Below are 17,574 nucleotides of genomic sequence, written 5' to 3'. Positions count from 1 at the left end.
GCGTGTGTGTCCCCCTCACAGCCCCACTTTGGGGCTCTGGAGATGTGTCCTCTCCCGGGTCCAGTCCCCGTCACAGCCCAAATCCTGGCTCAGGAGCTGGAGGGGTCCCTGCAGGGGATGGTGCTGACCCCCACGATAGCAAAGGAGGGAGCCACAGGACCGGTGGCTTCGTCTGGGTAGGATGGAGATGGAGAGGGGCGAGGAGGGGGGTCTCCTGCTCCACCACTAGAGCAGCTCCCCCAGTTTGGCCCCTCATCCCCTTATAACACTGGGATCAGTGTTATTAATTACACTTTGCGCGAGATTAATTACATCAATCCTCCCTCCTGCTGCTGGTGGCCAGTCCAGCTTGCGAGTGACGGAATGAGGGGGCTGAGATGGGAAGTTTGCCTGCTCGTGCGATGCTTTTGGCCTCCCCTGGCACCGGGAGGACTCAAAGCCGGACCTGAACCTCTGCTTTGTGCTTTTCATCATCCTCAATTACACCAAAGCTTCCCCAGGGAAAGATTTTTCTTTCTAACTGGAGGAGTTGCACTGAGACAGGTAAACTGAGGCAGGACAGTCAAAAATCCCTCTCTCTCCTGCTGGGACAAAAAAAACCCTGCAGCAAAATAATAATTTGGAGAAGTTTTCTTGAGATGGAACAACACCCTCTGCTCCGAAACTCAAAAGTGAGCTCGCCATCCCCTTTCCCAGCCCCGTTTCGATGATTTGATGTTTTCCAAGCGCCTGGCAGTGGCGGAGAAGGACAAAGAGGGAAGGCGAAGCGTCTGTGAGTGCTGGTACCCATCCTGGGATGGGATAATTCGCTTTCTGGAGGCCTCTCTCCATCCTGCTCCGTCCCATCCCAAGCCCACACATCCACAGATCCCATAGACTTATTAAATCCTTAAATCCTCCAGCGATTTCCTCAATGAAATAACCTTTCTGAGTCCATTTGGGTGTCTTAATCGGGAAAAAGAGGGTTTTGAGTGGCACCGTTTCCTTCGGTGGCATCTCTGTGCGAGGTTTGCCGCGATTTCTGCTGCAACAACTGGGGAAGGGCGATGGGATGCTCGGAGCATCTTGCCACGGACCCACTTGGTTTCTTTCCTCCTGTCTTTGCGCCTGAAGCTTTAATACTAAATAATAAAAAAGCAGCAGAGATCTGAGCTTGGATCCCGATGGGATTTTAACGGATTAGACCTCATTGTCACCCTCCTTCGCTGTGTTATTTTACATCCCATGTCACCTTTCAGGGCGAGCCGGGGCTGTCAACCTTTGTGCTGAGCAGCGCCAGGGAGGAAGTTAATGACAGCAAATGAATCTGTAGGCTGGAAATGAGGGATTAGCTCCGCTCGGAACATAAAGTAGGGCTGGAGATAGCTGGCGGAAGCGAGGAGAGTAAAACATGGGGCTTCTCTGGCCATTTCCGTACGGCGTAGGACTTGGTCTGTCTAACGAGGGTTTATGGAAGCCGCGAAGGGACGGAGGCTGTGCCGAAGGGAGACCTCCCTGAAACACCCTGATTTGATGCAGGAAATGTTGATGAAAATCAGGGCTGCCCCATAACGGGCATTTCCCCAATGGTTTGTGCCTCACGTGGTCTTTTGGCAGTTTGGGCTTTCAAATACACCCAAACACTGTGTAACACCTTTTGCCCTGCCGAGATGCAGCGTTTCCACCCCTTTTCTCTATTCTGGATAGTTTTTCCTCAAAACAGAGCAGGTTTCTCCCCATCCGCTAAGTTTTCCAAGCGGGATCAGTATTGGGGTGTATAGCTTTAAATAACTGCCAGGGTCACCCTGAACATTCCGATCCCAGCAACGGTCGCTGTTTATGTGCTGGAGATGGTGCAGACTGGGAGTCACTGGGCTGCAGTCGGAGGGTTTGGTCCTCTGATTGATCTGGAGGCTCAGTTATCCCCCAAAACCGGTGACCGACTTGAGGATGAAGCAGGAGGAGCGTCCCAAAATGACACTTCTGGAAGAGTTACAGGTGGGAGGGCTGTGCCGAGGGGCTGCGCATCCCCCAAAAAGGGGGGGAGACTTCCCAAAATCCTAGTGGCATGTCGCCAGAGCAGGGAAGGATGCGGGGGGACGATGCTTTGTGCCCTGCCGGGGGCAGGTTTAGCATCGTGGGTGGGAGCACGGAGCCAAAATGGTTTCTGAGAGAGAAGCAGACTTTCCCCATGTTGCTCGGGGGGGATTTGGGGAGCTGTGATGCCCAAATCGCTCCGTTTATTCCCACTCTGACACCCCTGTAACACACTCAAGCTCACTATTGTATTTAAATTGCGATTTTATTTCAATTGTGATTGTATCTAAGTTGCGATTTAATTTAAACAGTGATTTAATTCAAATTGGGGTTTTATTTCGGTGGCGATTTTACTTAAATTGTGATTTAATTCAAATTGGTGTTTTACTTAAGTAATGATTTTACTAAAATTGCCATTTAAAGCGATTTGATTAAGCCCCTTTTGTCCCGTGCCTTTTCTGAGGATGGGGTTTGGGTTTTTGAGTTTTTTTTCCGGTAAATCTGGAGGGGAGTAGACGCATTGCTAAGAAGGGACGGAGGGTGGTGGAGATCGGCGTGGGAGAGAGGACGGGAAAGCCACAGGCGCATCATAATCCGGCTGCCGGGTGACGCGGGCGAGTGCCGGGAGGTGGCGGGGAGGTCGCAGCAAGTCGGCTTTGAAATTAGTACTCGGGGGCCAGAAAAAACTCATTCCCAGATGGGAACATTTGTTCCTTTTGCTCATTAAATTAACTGGTGAGCGGGAGGTGTGAGCTTCCCGAGCGTCGCTGCTGCGCGGCAGCAGATGATGCCATTCAGTCGAAGCAGGGATTTGGGGGATAAAAAGCAGATTTCTGGTGTTTTGCTCTTCTCTAAAGAGAAGGGTTTCCTGGAGGCCCTTTCAAAGTTGCAGTTGCGACTCGAGTGTGAGACGTGGTTGGGTTTTTATTTCTTTGAGCGTGGTGATCCCGGTGATGCCCTTCCCCAGCCCAGGGGCAAGGGGAGAAGAGAACGCCTGTAATTCTCCTTCAGCTTTTAAGGCACAGATGCTCTTTGTGCAGCGCTGGCAGTGGTATTTCAGCCAAGGAGGGCATTAGCTGTTAGTCTTTGGCTTTTCTTTTGAGGAGAAAAACGCAGTTTTGTGTGGAAAGCAGGCTTGCAGCAAGAGAAGCCCGAGCCTGGTTGGGCTGAAGTCGAAGCTTCACCCTTGCAGGTTCTTGAGGGCCTTTGGAGGTTGATGGTGGCCATGTCCTGTGGCCAAGTGCCATCTAGTGAGTCCTGCAGGTATCACTTTTGGAGAATGAAACTGGCTGTGCTCAAAAGTGTGGAGTTGGGTTCCCCCACCCCACTCCACCCCCAGTTTGGAAATCCCTTTTTTAATTTTAATTTTTCGAAAGGAACCACAAGAACGAAGCAGGAGGTTTGGGTTTGGTTTGAAACACTCAACTGTCTCCCCTTTTAGTAAATCCTTCCAGACTCACGGTATATACAATACAGGTGACATTACAGGTGGTTTTATTTGGGTATGGGAATAAAAACCTCCAAGTCTGTGTTTTTTGGGCTGTGCCTGGAGGAGGAGACACGCAGAGGTGTGATGCTCTTGGGCTCACGTGGCCGCAGGGATGGGTGATGACTGGGAAGACGTAAGGGAGCTCTCCTCACCTGGTCCCAACTTGTATCTTCTTCTCCTCGCTAAACAGAGACACGACGAGGAGGCGGTGATTGACCAGGGAAGAACGAGCACCGCTGTCACTATTCACTATGAGAAGGAGGAGCTGGAAGGTGAGTCGGGAGAGGTGCCACCAGCCCCACGCGTTTTTCCGTCGCGCTAAGTCCCTGCCGCGTCCTGTGCTCAGCGTATGCATCACCTGCAGCGAAACGTGGCGTGCTTCTAAATAAACAAGCACAGTTATTTTCACATTGTTTTAATATTATGGCTTTTAGACAGAGGGGAAAAAGCCCCCATGGCATCTGCGGTGTGAGCGTTGGCCACAGAGCTTGGTAGTTCCCAGCTTGTTTTCTCAGAGGCTGCTCTTGGCTTGGAGAGGTCAGGAGAATAATTTGATGGCTGCAGACACAGGGCTGTGATTTTCTTTTTTTTTTGTTCCAGACTTCATTATCACAGGACTGATTGGATCTCCTCTTGTTGCCTTGTGCCATACAAAGATTTTAAAAATAATTACCTTCTGTCGCTGCTTAATGAGCAGGTCTGAGTGTTGTCCAGCCAAAGCTGGAATTTTAGACAAGGGTTGATATTTTCAGGGCACTTTTAGGTGACCCGGAGCCATCGCTTGTTGTTGCTCTGTTGTTGCAAAGTTAGAGTAAAACAGGCTTGGAAAAAGGGAGGGGTCTCTGACATTCAGGGATGCAGCGAAACTAAAATGAAGAGAAGTTGGTGTTTCCTCCTGGGATGGATGCGCTGGTTTAATCGTGGCAGCGGCGTCAACCGTCTCCGCAATATCGAGAGTGATGCGAACACTGCTTTTTTCGCAGGCCACCGCACCCTGTCCGTGGGCGTGCGGATGCCGCTGGTGAGGCAAAGCCACCGGTGCCACCGGCACCACCGACCCCACCGCCAGAAGCATCGGAAGAAGGAACGGGAGAAGGACTGTGCCCCGATGGAGCAGGGCTACCACTGTAAGTCCCGCCGCAGTGTTCACGAGCCTTCTCGGGGCTGCGTGGGTGTCGGGGTCCTCTGCAAGCAGGTCCGTGTGGCTGATTTGTGTGGTTTGCTGTTCTTCTGAGGGAAAGTGGCATTATTTGGGAGGCAGTTGAAGGCATAATGGATTGAGGCTGGTCTTCCGTAGAGGGATCCTGCTTTTAAAAATGGAAACGTGGGGAAGGAAAGTGGCCCGTCCTTATGCAGAGGTGGAACAGATGCTTCTCCTTCTCCGTGGCTCTGTGCAAGCCTGGCCAGACCCGGGGGAGAGGGGCTAGCCCAATATTTAGGGCTGAACTGGTGCCGATCGATGGCCACTTTGCGTGTGAGCGTGACGGGTCGAATGCAGGTGTGGTAATGGGATTTATCTTCTGCCCCCAGACACCCCATCCCAGCGGGTGCAGTTCATCCTCAGCACTGAGGAGGACGAGCAGCATGTTCCCCACCACTTGTTCACTGAGCTGGATGAGATCTTCCTGAAGGCGGGTGAAGATGCCGAGTGGAAGGAAACGGCAAGGTAAATCCCTGCCGCCGGCTGCGGTGGCGGCCGTGGGCTCTGCCTTCCGCTCTCCGGAACGCGAAGCTTTTGCAGCTGCAGGTGCCGATGCGCGGAGCCTTCTCCTCTTGCCGCCCCGTAGCTGCACCGAAGGGGTTGCAGAGCTGAGGCTGTTTTCTTGCAACGGGGCTGATCGTGCCCGATGTCCGCAGGTGGCTGAAGTTTGAGGAGGACGTGGAAGATGGCGGCGAGCGCTGGAGCAAGCCCTACGTGGCCACGCTGTCCTTGCACAGCCTCTTCGAGCTGCGGAGCTGCATCAGCAACGGGATGGTGCTGCTGGACGTTTGTGCCAACAGCATCGAAGAGATCGCAGGTACTGAGCACGCTGCGTCCCGCCGGGAACGGCTGAGCTCAATTTGCCGCGGTGCCCTTCACTCCCGTATCAAACCCTGCCCCAATGGCACATCCTTTTCCAGAAGTCGCGCTGTGTTTTTAAATCGTGGGTTGCTTTTTGGATGTAGACTGGGTGTACAACAGTCACATCAGCTTTTTCTCCCAGTATGGGAGCCTTTTGAAAGCAATTTGTGGGGTCAGAGAGGCGATTAGAGAATATTCTCCGGCCAGAAAGGAGTGTCAGGGCTTGGCAGGCTGCTCTCAGAAACACGGAGTCTGCCTAAGAGCTGAACCTCCTTAAATAAACTACTTACTACAAGCTGTTTCCTCCCGTTCTTTGTTTTGTTTTGTTTTTTTCCTATTGCCTTAACATCCAGGATTTAAGAGCTTTAAAGGCAGAGTTTATATGGCAGGTGACCAAGCAGCATATTTCTGTGGGGAAGATAATTGAAGTTAATTGAAAAAGCGGCTTTGGAGAAATTATCTTTGACTGGCAGGTCTCCATTCAGCCCTTGCAAGAGCTGGAGAAGTCGGAGCCGTTCTTAGCACGTTTCTCCCTGTGTTTGGCAAATTGCAGTCGATGGGCAAAGGAAACTCTGGGAAAGTCTGTGCTAGAGATTGCTTATAATTTGTTGAAATGTGTCGAGTCTAGAGAGTCTGTCTAGAAACGCCAGATTGGGCAAAAAAATGGCATTATCTAGGATTGGGAATAATTATCTGAGCGGAGTGATGAATAAGCACTTTGATGATGGCTTTTAGCAAAAGAGAATTCTTCCTTTCGCTGCAAAGGCTGAACTGCGTTAAAACGTCTTGCTAAGCAAGGCTGAGCCCTCGTTAGGGTATCCTGCATGGCGCAGCCTTCGCCGGGGGCTTGAGGGGTCGGGGCTTGGGGACTTTCTGCTCTGACGGCTTCGTTTCCCGTTGCCATCTCCAGATATGATCCTGGGCCAGCGAGAGCAGTCTGCAGAGTTTGATGAGCGCATGCGGGCGAAAGTTCGAGAAGTGCTTTTGAAGAAGCATCACCATCAGAACGAGAAGAAAAGAAACAACCTTCTCCCCATCGTCTGCTCATTTGCTGACATGAGCAAGAAGCAGTTAGACGTGCATCCCCTCGGCAAGCCAGGTGAGGGTTCCTGCAGGGTTTGGTACCCGGTGAGGGTTTCTGCCAGGCTTTGGCACCAGGTGAAGGTTTCTGCAGGGCTTTGGCCCCATTAGACTTCTCCCGGCAAAGGAGAAGTGTCCCGATTGCTCTTTGCCTGTCTTTCTCAGTGTCTTTCTTTCTCCTCCCAACCCAAACACTCACTCCTCATCCATCTCCCACCACTGCAGAAGCTAAAAATGGGGTGAACCGTGACACCAATGCAGTGGATCTAAGCAAGGTGAGACACTCGTAGCTTTGTTACGCCTTTAGGGCCAGATTTGTTCTTGCGAACTTGGCTGCAGAGTGTTCTGCAGAGTGCGGTGGGCTTTACTTTTGGGGTAATGGCCTGAAAATCCTTTGTCATGCCCAGGCGGAGCTGCGCTTCATGAAGAAAATTCCCACCGGGGCTGAAGCGTGCAACGTGCTCGTAGGAGAGCTGGATTTCCTTCGCCAGCCCATCGTGGCATTTGTCCGCCTGACCCCAGCTGTCCTCCTCTCGGGCATGACGGAAGTTCCCATCCCAATGAGGTCTGAATGAGAAGCGCAAAGTTTTTATTTAAAAAAAAAAACACCACAACAAAACACCAAATTCATGCATCAGTTGGGCGTCCCAGGGGAACACGGCCAGTGGGAGCAAGCATGTTTCTCCCACCCACATCTCCGTGCTTTCATTCCTCCCTTCCCTGCTGGAGCTTTTAAACCCATTGGCCAATTTTAATGAAAGTTGGCCCAAACCTCAAATTTGCATTTGGTTTTGATGCGTTTCAAATTCATCACGGGAGTCAGTGAGCCTACACGTCCCCCCTGGAGCCACGCTCTGGGCTGGGAGCTCCCAGGGATTTCCTTGGGCGCCCTTTGAGTGAGGCCATGTTCTTCTCTCTCATTTTGGTTTTCTTGCCTAGGTTCCTGTTTGTTTTGCTTGGACCAGGAGGAAAAGCCCATCAGTACCATGAGATCGGCAGGTCCATGGCTACTATCATGACGGACGAGGTGTGACGAGATAAGAGATATCTCCGGGTCATTTTTTTGGGCTTTCTTCACCTCTCCCTGTCTCTGTAGTAGTGAGGAAGAGGGTTTGTTGTCCCTGTTAGCTGCCTGCTGGAGGCTAAAATCCCACCTGGGCTGCAGCCCGCGCCTCATCCTTCTCCCCAGGGTCCCCAGCACGCTGTCCCCAGTGGTGGCATTGCCAGGGCCAGTGAAACTTCTCTGCTTGAAGCAGAAGGCTGTGGTGTGCCATGGGGGACGGGAGCCTGGTGGAGATGGTTACAAATACTGTGATGCACAGATTTTTGCTTTGGGGGGAATATTTCCTGCCACTTCCAACAGGCGATTTGGGGGAAATGACCTTGCATTTAGCCAAGAGCTTATTGCACTGGTTAGGACATCCGAGATGGGTCATGCTCTCACCAGGTTGTCTCCTACGGCAGGTTTTCCACGATGTTGCCTATAAAGCCAAGAACCGGGCTGACCTGGTGGCTGGCATCGATGAGTTTCTGGATCAGGTCATGGTTTTGCCGCCAGGAGAGTGGGATCCCTCCATCCGAATTGAGCCCCCGAAAAACGTCCCTTCGCAGGTGGGTGCTGCGGCAGAAGGAGGCACGAGGGGGACGGGCAGGAGGGCAGCACGGCTGGGGGTGCTGCTCAGGGGCCCAAATTCACAGGTCACGTACCCAGCCCAAAAAGCAAAACAAGCCAGTGGCTGCAAAGACATATCTTTATCTTATTTCCATTTTAACAGGAAAAAAGGAAGGTGCCAGAAGCTCTCGATGACAGCGCTTCTCACAGCAAGCCGGAGAAGCACAGCGGTCCTGAACTGGAGCGGACAGGAAGGTGTGAACTGAAATAGTTTGGTGGGGTGTTTTTCTGTTTGCCCCTAAAATCTGAGCGCACACCTCCCTTCTAGCAGAGTTTTGGGGTTAACTGGGTCAGTGAAGGGGCTCCAGGTTCCCAGCTTGGTCCCCTGGGCTGGGCGGGTGGGAGATTTGGGCAGCTGGGCTGAGCCGCAGCATGGTTGCACACAGGTTTTCTTGCTTTGGGGTGGAAGCAGATGTGTAAGTACCTCCAGGTAGAGCTCTGCTGCTTCTCAAAGTGAGGGACTGTTGCAATAAGAGGGGACGGGCTCTCAGGTTTGGTCTCTTTTTCTTTTTGTTGGAGGGTTTTTTGTATGCCTCAGTTTCTACTGGGGCTAAAATGGGAGAAGGAGACTTCTTTTTAGCAATGGAAGTTACTCTGTGCTTGCGATTGTCCTTCCTCAGCCAAGAAAACTTAACGCTGTCTTCCACGAAAATGGTTTGGTTTTTTTTTTCCTTCCTCCAGGCTCTTTGGAGGTTTGATCCGGGATGTGAAGCGAAAAGCCCCCTGGTTCTGGAGTGACTTTCGGGATGGTCTGAGCCTGCAGTGTCTGGCGTCCTTCCTCTTCCTCTACTGTGCCTGCATGTCCCCCATCATCACCTTCGGGGGACTGCTGGGGGAGGCGACCAACGGCCACATAGTGAGCACCTCTCTCTGTTGGGTGGCACGGGGGAGGACAAAACTCATGCAAAAGTCCTTGCTGCAGTGAATTTGCACTTGTTTTTTTCCCCCTAATGATTTAATTACTCGCTGCTGCCTCTCTTCCCCGGACAGAGTGCCATGGAGTCGCTGCTGGGCGCATCCATGACCGGCGTGGTGTATTCCCTCTTTGCTGGCCAACCTCTCACCATCCTCGGCAGCACCGGCCCCGTCCTTGTGTTCGAGAAGATCCTCTACAAATTCTGCAAGTAAGGCTGGCTGCTGCGGCCAGGTGCTGCGAGCGCCTTTGGAAGGCAGGGATGGAGAAAAGATGTTTTTCTTAGTGGTAGTTGGTGGATTTAAGTTGTCTTCTGTGTCACAGACATCACGCGCTGCTGCTTTAGTATGTGACGGTGCAGGAGCCCTCAGTCTCTGAAGGATGGATGGGTGGTTCGGGGTTTTTAGGGTTAAAGTGAAAGAGCAGGAGGAGAAACCACAAGGATGTGGATGCCCGAGCTTGGCTGCACAGGGAAGATGAGACAAATGACTCTGGTTTGGGAATGAGGGAAGATTTGCTTTCCTCTCAGTACAAACTCGGGCACTTTTTTGCATGATTTTTGCTGGAAGTGGAAATATATTTTACCCACATATCCAAAGAGTTTTCTGGTCCAATGTTTTGATGATTTTTGAGAAAGCAGGAGCTTTTCACGCGAAATGGATATTTTCCATGACAGTCTTTTTGTTGTGGCAACTGTGATGGGAGATTAACCCCCTTATTGCAATTAAATTTATTCTGAAGCCCCAACTTGCTGGCAGCAGGTAACTGGGTGCAAACCCAGCCGGTTTCGCTGTTAGGGCATCGGGGTGATGTGGGAGAACACCACCTTCCACAACAGGGACCTGACCTCAATTAGCCTCCGAGGCATTAACACAAGGTCATTGTTAAATAAGGATTAATTAGCCTCTCCTCCTGCGGGCCCACACCCTGTGCCGCAGCCCTGAGGCTGTCTGTCGTAGGACCGGAAACTGCATTTACCATCCGCAGCCTTGACACGCTCCTGAATTGCTGCCGACTTTCCCCGAAGGAAGGCACGGCTCGGAGTCTCTTGCTGCCCTCTCCACCCTGCGTTTTTTTTTGCTTTCCCAGGGACTACGCGCTCTCTTATCTCTCTCTCCGGGCATGCATTGGTCTGTGGACCGCCTTCTTCTGCATAGTGCTGGTGGCCACTGATGCTAGCTCTTTGGTGTGCTACATCACCCGCTTCACCGAAGAAGCCTTTGCCTCCCTCATCTGCATCATCTTCATCTACGAGGCTCTGGAGAAGCTGAGTCACCTGCGAGTGACCTACCCTGTGCACACGCACAGCAAGCTGGACTTCCTCACCATCTCCTAGTGGGTTTCTTCCTCCTAAAACGCCACTGCCCCTTGGCAGGAGCTCAGGGCTGCACCTCCATCGCCTTCCCCTCACCCCTGTCTTGGCTTCTCTCCTCCCAGCTGTAAGTGTGAGGCACCGACCCATCCCAGCAACGGAACCCTGCAGTTCTGGGAGAGCAACAAGATCAATGTGTCTGGCATCACCTGGGAGAACCTCACGGTGACTGTAAGTGCCCCGAGTCACTGCTTCCTCGTGCTGCGGCCGCGGGTTCCAGGGGCACTGGCCTGGTGCAAAGCTCAGAGCCCTTCAGGTGATGATGGGCTTCCAACTGTGCCAGTGGTGCTCTGAAAAGTCATTACTTCAGTCTAAGGTGTGGGTTTAACCCCCTTGGGCCTGGGAAGGAGACTCTACCTCATCCCCGACATGGTGGGCAATAACTGTTATCCTCAGGACAGCGGTTCTGTCTGGGAGCAAGGTTCAGTGGGTGCTTTGGTTATTGGAGAAGTTGGAGGACTTCAGTTCATGCTTGAAGGCCATAATTAGCTTCCTTAATTGGTTCCTAGTAACTCCAGGCCTTGCTTTCTTACTCAGCGCTGTCTGAAGGTACGTGCATAAACTTGCATGTCTGAGCAGCCCCTTGGGCCATTGTTGCTGGAATCAGAGCTCAGGCACAGGGTGGGATGCTCTTATGGACATCTTCACCCCCCTTGTCCGTGTCCTGTGAGCCCGCCCCTGGGAAGGGACAATTTGTCTCTTCTCCTTTCCTGTCGCTGTTGTCTTAGCCCTCATTCCCCGTTCCCTCTTTCACTCTCCCCAAGAGTTTCCAGTGTTTCCTTCCCCTCTGGTGTCTTCTTCAGCCACGGTTACCTGCTGTTCAAGCAGAGGATGTGCCATGGGTCTGTGGTACAGTGTCCCATCACATCTCCTCTCTCCGCTGTCTGTGTAGTTCCATGTGTCACTTATTCAGCTGCTGTTGATCGTTAAATATAAATCTCCGCTGGCAGCAGCAGTCCCGAGGTCACAGATCTTGGAGCAAGATCCTCCAAACTCCCTAGTTATCCGAGGTTTCCTTGCCGCATGTGCACTACCTTTGTGTCCTGATGCTCTGTTTCCCCAGGAATGTCGGTATTTGCATGGAGAGTTTCGTGGACCTGCCTGTGGACACGATGGCCCCTACACGCCCGATGTCCTCTTCTGGTGCTGCATCCTCTTCTTCTCCACCTTTGTCCTGTCGGGCTTATTGAAGAAGTTTAAGACCAGCCGCTACTTCCCGACCAGAGTAGGTAGAAGACGGTGGCCAGCAGCAGTCTCCACACTCATTTCCCAAAATGGCTTTCCCGGAGCACTAAGCAGTGTTTGCCACCGCTTGGTCAAACTGGGAAATATTGGACCTTGAAGGCCAAACTTGGATGTCCCTCACTCATTTCCAGGAGTGCAAAACGATCGTAGCATTTCCCACCTGCCTCGCGACCTGCCCCGGAGCGGTTTTTTGCCCAGGCAGTGGGAAATCAGGTCTTCCTAAGTTGGTTGTTTGTTGTTTTTTCGTTTGTGTTTTTTTTCACCTGGTGTGCCCAAGGGGAAAGTTGATTCAAATGAGGAGCTGCCATAGAAAAAGACACAAAAGACACTGTTTCTTCCTTTTGAGGAGTAAATGATGCCTCAGTGCCTTATTCCCATTGTCGCTGTGAGTGCAGCTGTAGTGGCAGACGTCTGTTTCCTTATTTTTTAATATTTATTGGCTTTTTTTTAAAGTTTGAATTTAAACCACCCTTTTCCACCTAATTAAACTTTTTTTATTGCCTGACACCAGATCTCGCAGGTACAAACACAGCAACAGCATCTAACCGAGGGATTTGGCTGCATCTTCTCAGAGTGGTGGGAATTTGTTAACCAGCCTTAATGCTGTTGATGTCTTTAACTTTTCCATCTCACGGTATGGCCCCGTTTGTGCTGTCCCTTTCAGCTCTCCTTTCTTGCCCCAGGTACGGTCCGCAGTAAGTGACTTTGGTGTCTTCCTCACCATCGTTGTCATGGTGCTCATTGACTTCCTGGTTGGGATCCCGTCACCGAAGCTCCACGTCCCCCACATGTTCAAGGTAATGGGGTGTTTTGGTGTGGAGCCGCTTTCAGCCCTTGGGGATGCCACAAGGTGATGCTGGGACAGGACAGGGCTGAGTCTGGAGATGCTGGTGGTGTTACCATCTCCTCTTCCACCTCCGAGTGCATTGTTTCCTTCTGGAAAGAAGACGCCAGCCCCAAAACTTGATACCTACAGAAGTATGTACAGGTGCTTGCGATGAGGACGCTGGCACTGCTGAACCCCGTAGGAGAGGGTGACACGAAGGCAGGGCCAGGAGATGAGGCGGCACAGCGATGGAGAGGAAAATCAAAGCCAGTGAAGTGGCTGGGCTGGGAGTTGATCCTGATGTGTGTTTTGGCTTTGTTGCAGCCTACCAGAGACGACCGCGGGTGGTTGGTCAACCCCATAGGGCCCAACCCTTGGTGGACAGTGTTGGCCGCGCCCATCCCAGCTCTGCTCTGCACCATCTTGATATTCATGGATCAGCAGATCACGGCTGTCATTGTCAACAGGAAGGAGCACAAGCTGAAGGTAAGGGGCTGCAAGAGCTGACCCCATCCCCACCCCACTCTGGGCTGCAGGTGTGGGGAGAAGCTCCTATGCCAAGTGCTTTGTGAAGGCGTTGGTTTGGGACAATGTCAGGCTGTGTGGCAGGATGCTCTGCTGGATTAGTGATGTCACAGGGAGCAAACGAGGGCAGTTCAGATGAGCAACCTTTTGGAGGAACAAATTAATTTTCGAGCACTATAGAAGCGTGTTTTTGTTTCAAAACGCCAGCAGGAGCTGGGGGAACGAACTGTTTTGACACACTGCCAGGGATAACTCAGGGTCACGCCTTGCTTGCCAGTGGTAGAACTTTCTTTATGAATGAAAATAGTCTTTTTTGTTTGTTTTTTTTTTTTTGAGAAGTAGCTATTGCACAAACCTCCCAAATCCACTTGGTCTGAACCCCTGCCAGATTTTCATGCAAGGTGCTTGCGCAAAGACCGGATCCATCCTTATTTTTGCCAATTCTTCTCTTAAATTTTCAAGAGGGTGACTTGCGCCCAAGTAGGGTTTGAGTCTGAGTCGCAACGTTGTCCTCACTCTTGTGCTGTGAGATGCTCTGTTCCTTGTTTTGCTGCCCACAGAAAGGATGCGGGTACCACCTGGACCTTTTCATGGTGGCCGTGATGCTCGGGGTGTGCTCCGTGATGGGGCTGCCCTGGTTTGTGGCTGCGACTGTCCTGTCCATCACCCACGTCAATAGCCTCAAAGTGGAGTCTGGCTGCTCAGCTCCAGGAGAACAACCCAAGTTTCTGGGGATACGAGAGCAGAGAGTCACCGGCTTGATGATCTTTGTGCTCATGGGCTGCTCTGTCTTCTTCACTTCGGTGTTAAAGGTAAGAGGAAAATGCAAAATGCCCAACAAGCGTGAGCTTTCTGGAGGTTATACAAAAACCATCCCCTCCCTCCAGGCCTGAGTAGGTGTGGAGCAGAGGAGGAGGCGATCCCAAACCTTGAGGCTTGGCCCACGGTGGGAACCAGCCTCAGTTACGCTTTCCAGCCCTTCACACCCCAGTTTGGTGTCCTCGAGGCAAGCGAGCAGGACAACTGCTTTAATTCCCAGGTGTCTCTCAGGCCCACCTGTGTTTATGGGTTATGATGAAGCGGATTCAGACCAGTACACTGCTGTCTTTCAAGCAGGCAGCACCTTATGGGATGCAATTGGCTCCCCCAAATGCCTCCCAACAGCCTTTCCCAGTAGCTAAACACACCAAAATCATCCCCGTGGGCTTCCTTGTGTGTTCCTCCCTGTTACGGTTTGAGAGACCCATAACAATTTGTGGTCATTTAGACAATCATTCTATCACCCGATGACCCCTCCCCACCTGGGAAAGGGAAATTGGGAAAAACAAGAAAACCCGAGAGCTGAAGTATAAACAGATTTAATAGAATAAGATTAGATAATTAACATTAACAGCACTAAAGAACTGATATTGATCCCGACACCAGTACAGAATATGCAAAGATTATACTCGGCCAATTCTATCAGTAGGAAGCTGTGCACTCCCAGCAGTGGACAGCTAATGTGGGACACTGCGAGTGCTATGGCTTCAGGAGGAAGGGAAGGCCTCAGGGCTCCGGCACCAGGGCACGAAGTTCTCAGGATGGCAGCCATCAAGGGAGAGAGAGAACTTCGCAGCAAACTTTCTAATTTATAATGAGTGTGACGTTGATGGTATGAAATAATCCTGTTGGCCAGCTTGGGTCAAGTGCCCGGGTCTCGCTCCTCCTCATCCCTGCACCTGGCGAGCTCGAAAACACTGAGACCTTGAGACCCACACACCACAGCTGGCTGTAAAGTAAATATTTTCACAAATTCAGACACTGGAGTCTTCTAAAAAAGTGCAGTTTTCCCAAGCATTAGAAGAGAAATTAGTCCTGTGTCTCTCAAACCAGGACACTCCCACAAAGTCACCTCAGCTCTAGGCTAAAAGGAGGCACTTTGCTTTTGGGTGTTGCCGCAAGAATGTGTAGAAATGTTCTTCTGCCATCACAGAACGTGGCGTACAGTAGCATGGGTGAAATGGCCTATTTTCCTCCAACCTTTCAGGAAAACAGGATTATTCTAATGAAACGTAACTCAGAAGCTCAGCCTAAAGCAGAGCATTAACTCACTCGCACGCACAAAACCTCTACGGGTTAAGAGGTGACACATCTCCAACCCTGTGGAAACTGGAAAGCTTTAGGCAATTTTAGGCAGTGCCTCTAGAAGAGAGCAGTAATACTGAAAAAGCAATTAAAAAAAATAAATTATTTCATTCTTTTTTTTTAATTTCCCAGTTTATACCCATGCCTGTGCTTTACGGTGTCTTTCTCTACATGGGTGTGTCGTCGCTCAGAGGGATTCAGGTACGGACTCTTACAGCGTGCAGCTCCCTGCTGTGTCATCTCCAGAGACGCAGGAAAAAAGCAGTGGTGTGGGAGAAAACCTCCCCAAAAGCAGGCAGTGAAAGTATTTTGTATAAGGAAAAGATTGGTGGGGGCACAGGAGGTACGTAGGGCGGGAGGACCAGGCAAGTTCAGCGCGCTCTGCGTCATGGTTTGGGACAGGGCACTGTTTGGTGTGGTGAAAATGGGGGAATTCAGTGCAAAGCGAAGGCAATTTCTACTGCCGGTGGGAATCCTCGCTGGGGGATTCAGTGGGCTGAGAAATGCCAAATAACAAACAGAAGAATAGAATATATTAAAAATATATTTTTATAGAAGAACAGGGAGGGGGGGTGAGATGGTATGAGGAGAAGGACCTGGGGGTGCGGACTGATGAGAAGCTCACCATGAGCCGGCAATGCGCGATCGCAGCCCGGAAGGCCGACCACATCCTGGGCTGCATCAGCAGTGTGGCCGGCAGGGCGAGGGGGGATTGTGCCCTCTGCTGTGCTCTGCTCTGGGGAGACCTCCTGCAGTGCTGCCTCCAGCTCGGAGGCCACAGCACAGGAGAGCCATGGACCTGGTGGAGCGGGGGCAGAGGAGGCCCCGGAGCTGCTGGGAGGGCTGGAGCCCCTCTGCTGGGAGGACAGGCTGGGAGAGGTGGGGGTGTTCAGCCCGGAGAAGAGAAGGCTCCAGGGAGCCCTCAGAGCCCCTTCCAGTGCCTAAAGGGGCTCCAGGAGAGTTGGGGAGGGACTCTGGATGAGGGAGGGGAGCGATGGGACGAGGGTGGATGGTTTTACACTGACAGAGGGCAGATTGAGATGAGATATCAGGGAGAAATTTTTCCCTGTGAGGGTGGTGAGGCACCAGCGCGGGTTGCCCTGAGAATCTGTGGCTGCCCCATCCCTGGAGGTGTTCAAGGCCAGGTTGGACGGGGCTTGGAGCAACCTGGGCTGGTGGGAGGTGTCCCTGCCCAGGGCAGGGGGTGGGACTGGATGATCTTCGAGGTCCCTTCCAACCTAAACCCTTCTGTGTTTCTATAATAGAAGGATGTGGAATAATTGCAATTTGGTGGGCAGCTCTCATGGACACACTGGTTTATAGATGGAGCAAAGGGAAAACGGGTGCTGCTCCCAGGAGGAACAAAGTGGGATCCAGGATTTCTCACTGCACGTGAGATCCTGAAAACTCCTTCCACGTCCCAACAGGGCCGGAAACTTTCCGCAGCCCCAAGGAGTAACTTTTCCGCTTTTATTTTGCAGTTCTTTGACCGCTTGAAGCTCTTTTGGATGCCGGCAAAACACCAGCCGGATTTCATCTACCTGCGGCACGTTCCCTTGCGGAAGGTGCATTTCTTCACCATGATCCAGCTCATCTGCCTCGTCCTGCTCTGGGCCATCAAGGTGTCCCGTGCTGCCATCATCTTTCCCATGATGGTAAGAGCCGGTGCCGCTCAGCAGCGGGACGTTTGCAGTGTCGGAGTGAGACGTAGCATCATCTTACACCTCACCCCCTCTTCCCTCTCATTTTGTGAAGGTTTTGGCTCTCGTGTTTGTCCGGAAAGTGATGGACTTCTGCTTCTCAAAGCGGGAGCTCAGCTTTTTGGATGACCTTATGCCAGAAAGCACGAAGAAGTTGGCTGATGCCAAAAATGAAGCCAAAGAAGAGGTGATGCTTGCTGGGTGCTCGGGGCTGGATGTCTCCCTCGGGCTCTGAGATTGCCTCTTTCCATCACAGCTTCTCTTGAAATGTTGGGGGAAGATCTGAACTCAATAGAAATAGATCCTGACAGCCTGGATCCCGCATTAAATTAGCAGTGAGCTTAACACTTGAATAGCGGTATAATTTTTAAAGGTGCCATTTATAATAAACATTATAATTATGATGGAAAGATTTGCTCATAAGGGTGGTTTTAACCCAAAATGTTTGGAGTGAAACGTCTTTCCCCGGCTGCGCTAACAGAAGGTCAGAAGGAGAGGGCAGCACGTGGGCTTTGCTGGGTGTTTAGTTTATCTCCACTTCGATCATAGA

The 17,574-nt window shown here is 51.6% G+C and overlaps 1 protein-coding gene across 1 annotated transcript in view; it reads left to right on the top strand.

Moving 5' to 3' along the window:
* The window catches only part of LOC309684127 (electroneutral sodium bicarbonate exchanger 1-like), a gene marked incomplete at both ends in the record, with an annotated part of 42,678 nt that extends 25,419 nt beyond the window's left edge, over positions 1-17,259 (top strand). Inside the window, 19 exons of the mRNA XM_082500083.1 lie at positions 3,696-3,777; positions 4,489-4,632; positions 5,036-5,171; positions 5,363-5,523; positions 6,478-6,614; positions 7,061-7,212; positions 7,587-7,674; positions 8,112-8,252; positions 9,008-9,175; positions 9,310-9,443; positions 10,322-10,567; positions 10,670-10,775; positions 11,668-11,829; positions 12,533-12,646; positions 13,000-13,161; positions 13,761-14,012; positions 15,457-15,525; positions 16,806-16,979; positions 17,080-17,259. Of these exons, the coding sequence (XP_082356209.1) occupies positions 3,696-3,777; positions 4,489-4,632; positions 5,036-5,171; positions 5,363-5,523; positions 6,478-6,614; positions 7,061-7,212; positions 7,587-7,674; positions 8,112-8,252; positions 9,008-9,175; positions 9,310-9,443; positions 10,322-10,567; positions 10,670-10,775; positions 11,668-11,829; positions 12,533-12,646; positions 13,000-13,161; positions 13,761-14,012; positions 15,457-15,525; positions 16,806-16,979; positions 17,080-17,259 (2,808 nt within the window). The remainder of the gene's footprint in view (positions 1-3,695; positions 3,778-4,488; positions 4,633-5,035; positions 5,172-5,362; positions 5,524-6,477; positions 6,615-7,060; positions 7,213-7,586; positions 7,675-8,111; positions 8,253-9,007; positions 9,176-9,309; positions 9,444-10,321; positions 10,568-10,669; positions 10,776-11,667; positions 11,830-12,532; positions 12,647-12,999; positions 13,162-13,760; positions 14,013-15,456; positions 15,526-16,805; positions 16,980-17,079) is intronic.
* Between the last annotated feature and the right edge of the window lie 315 nt (positions 17,260-17,574).

This window comes from Vanellus vanellus, assembly GCF_965231255.1.
Source record: "Vanellus vanellus genome assembly, contig: HAP1_SCAFFOLD_98, whole genome shotgun sequence".
NCBI classification, from domain to species: domain Eukaryota; kingdom Metazoa; phylum Chordata; class Aves; order Charadriiformes; family Charadriidae; genus Vanellus; species Vanellus vanellus.
This window is presented reverse-complemented; position numbering and strand designations above follow the sequence as displayed.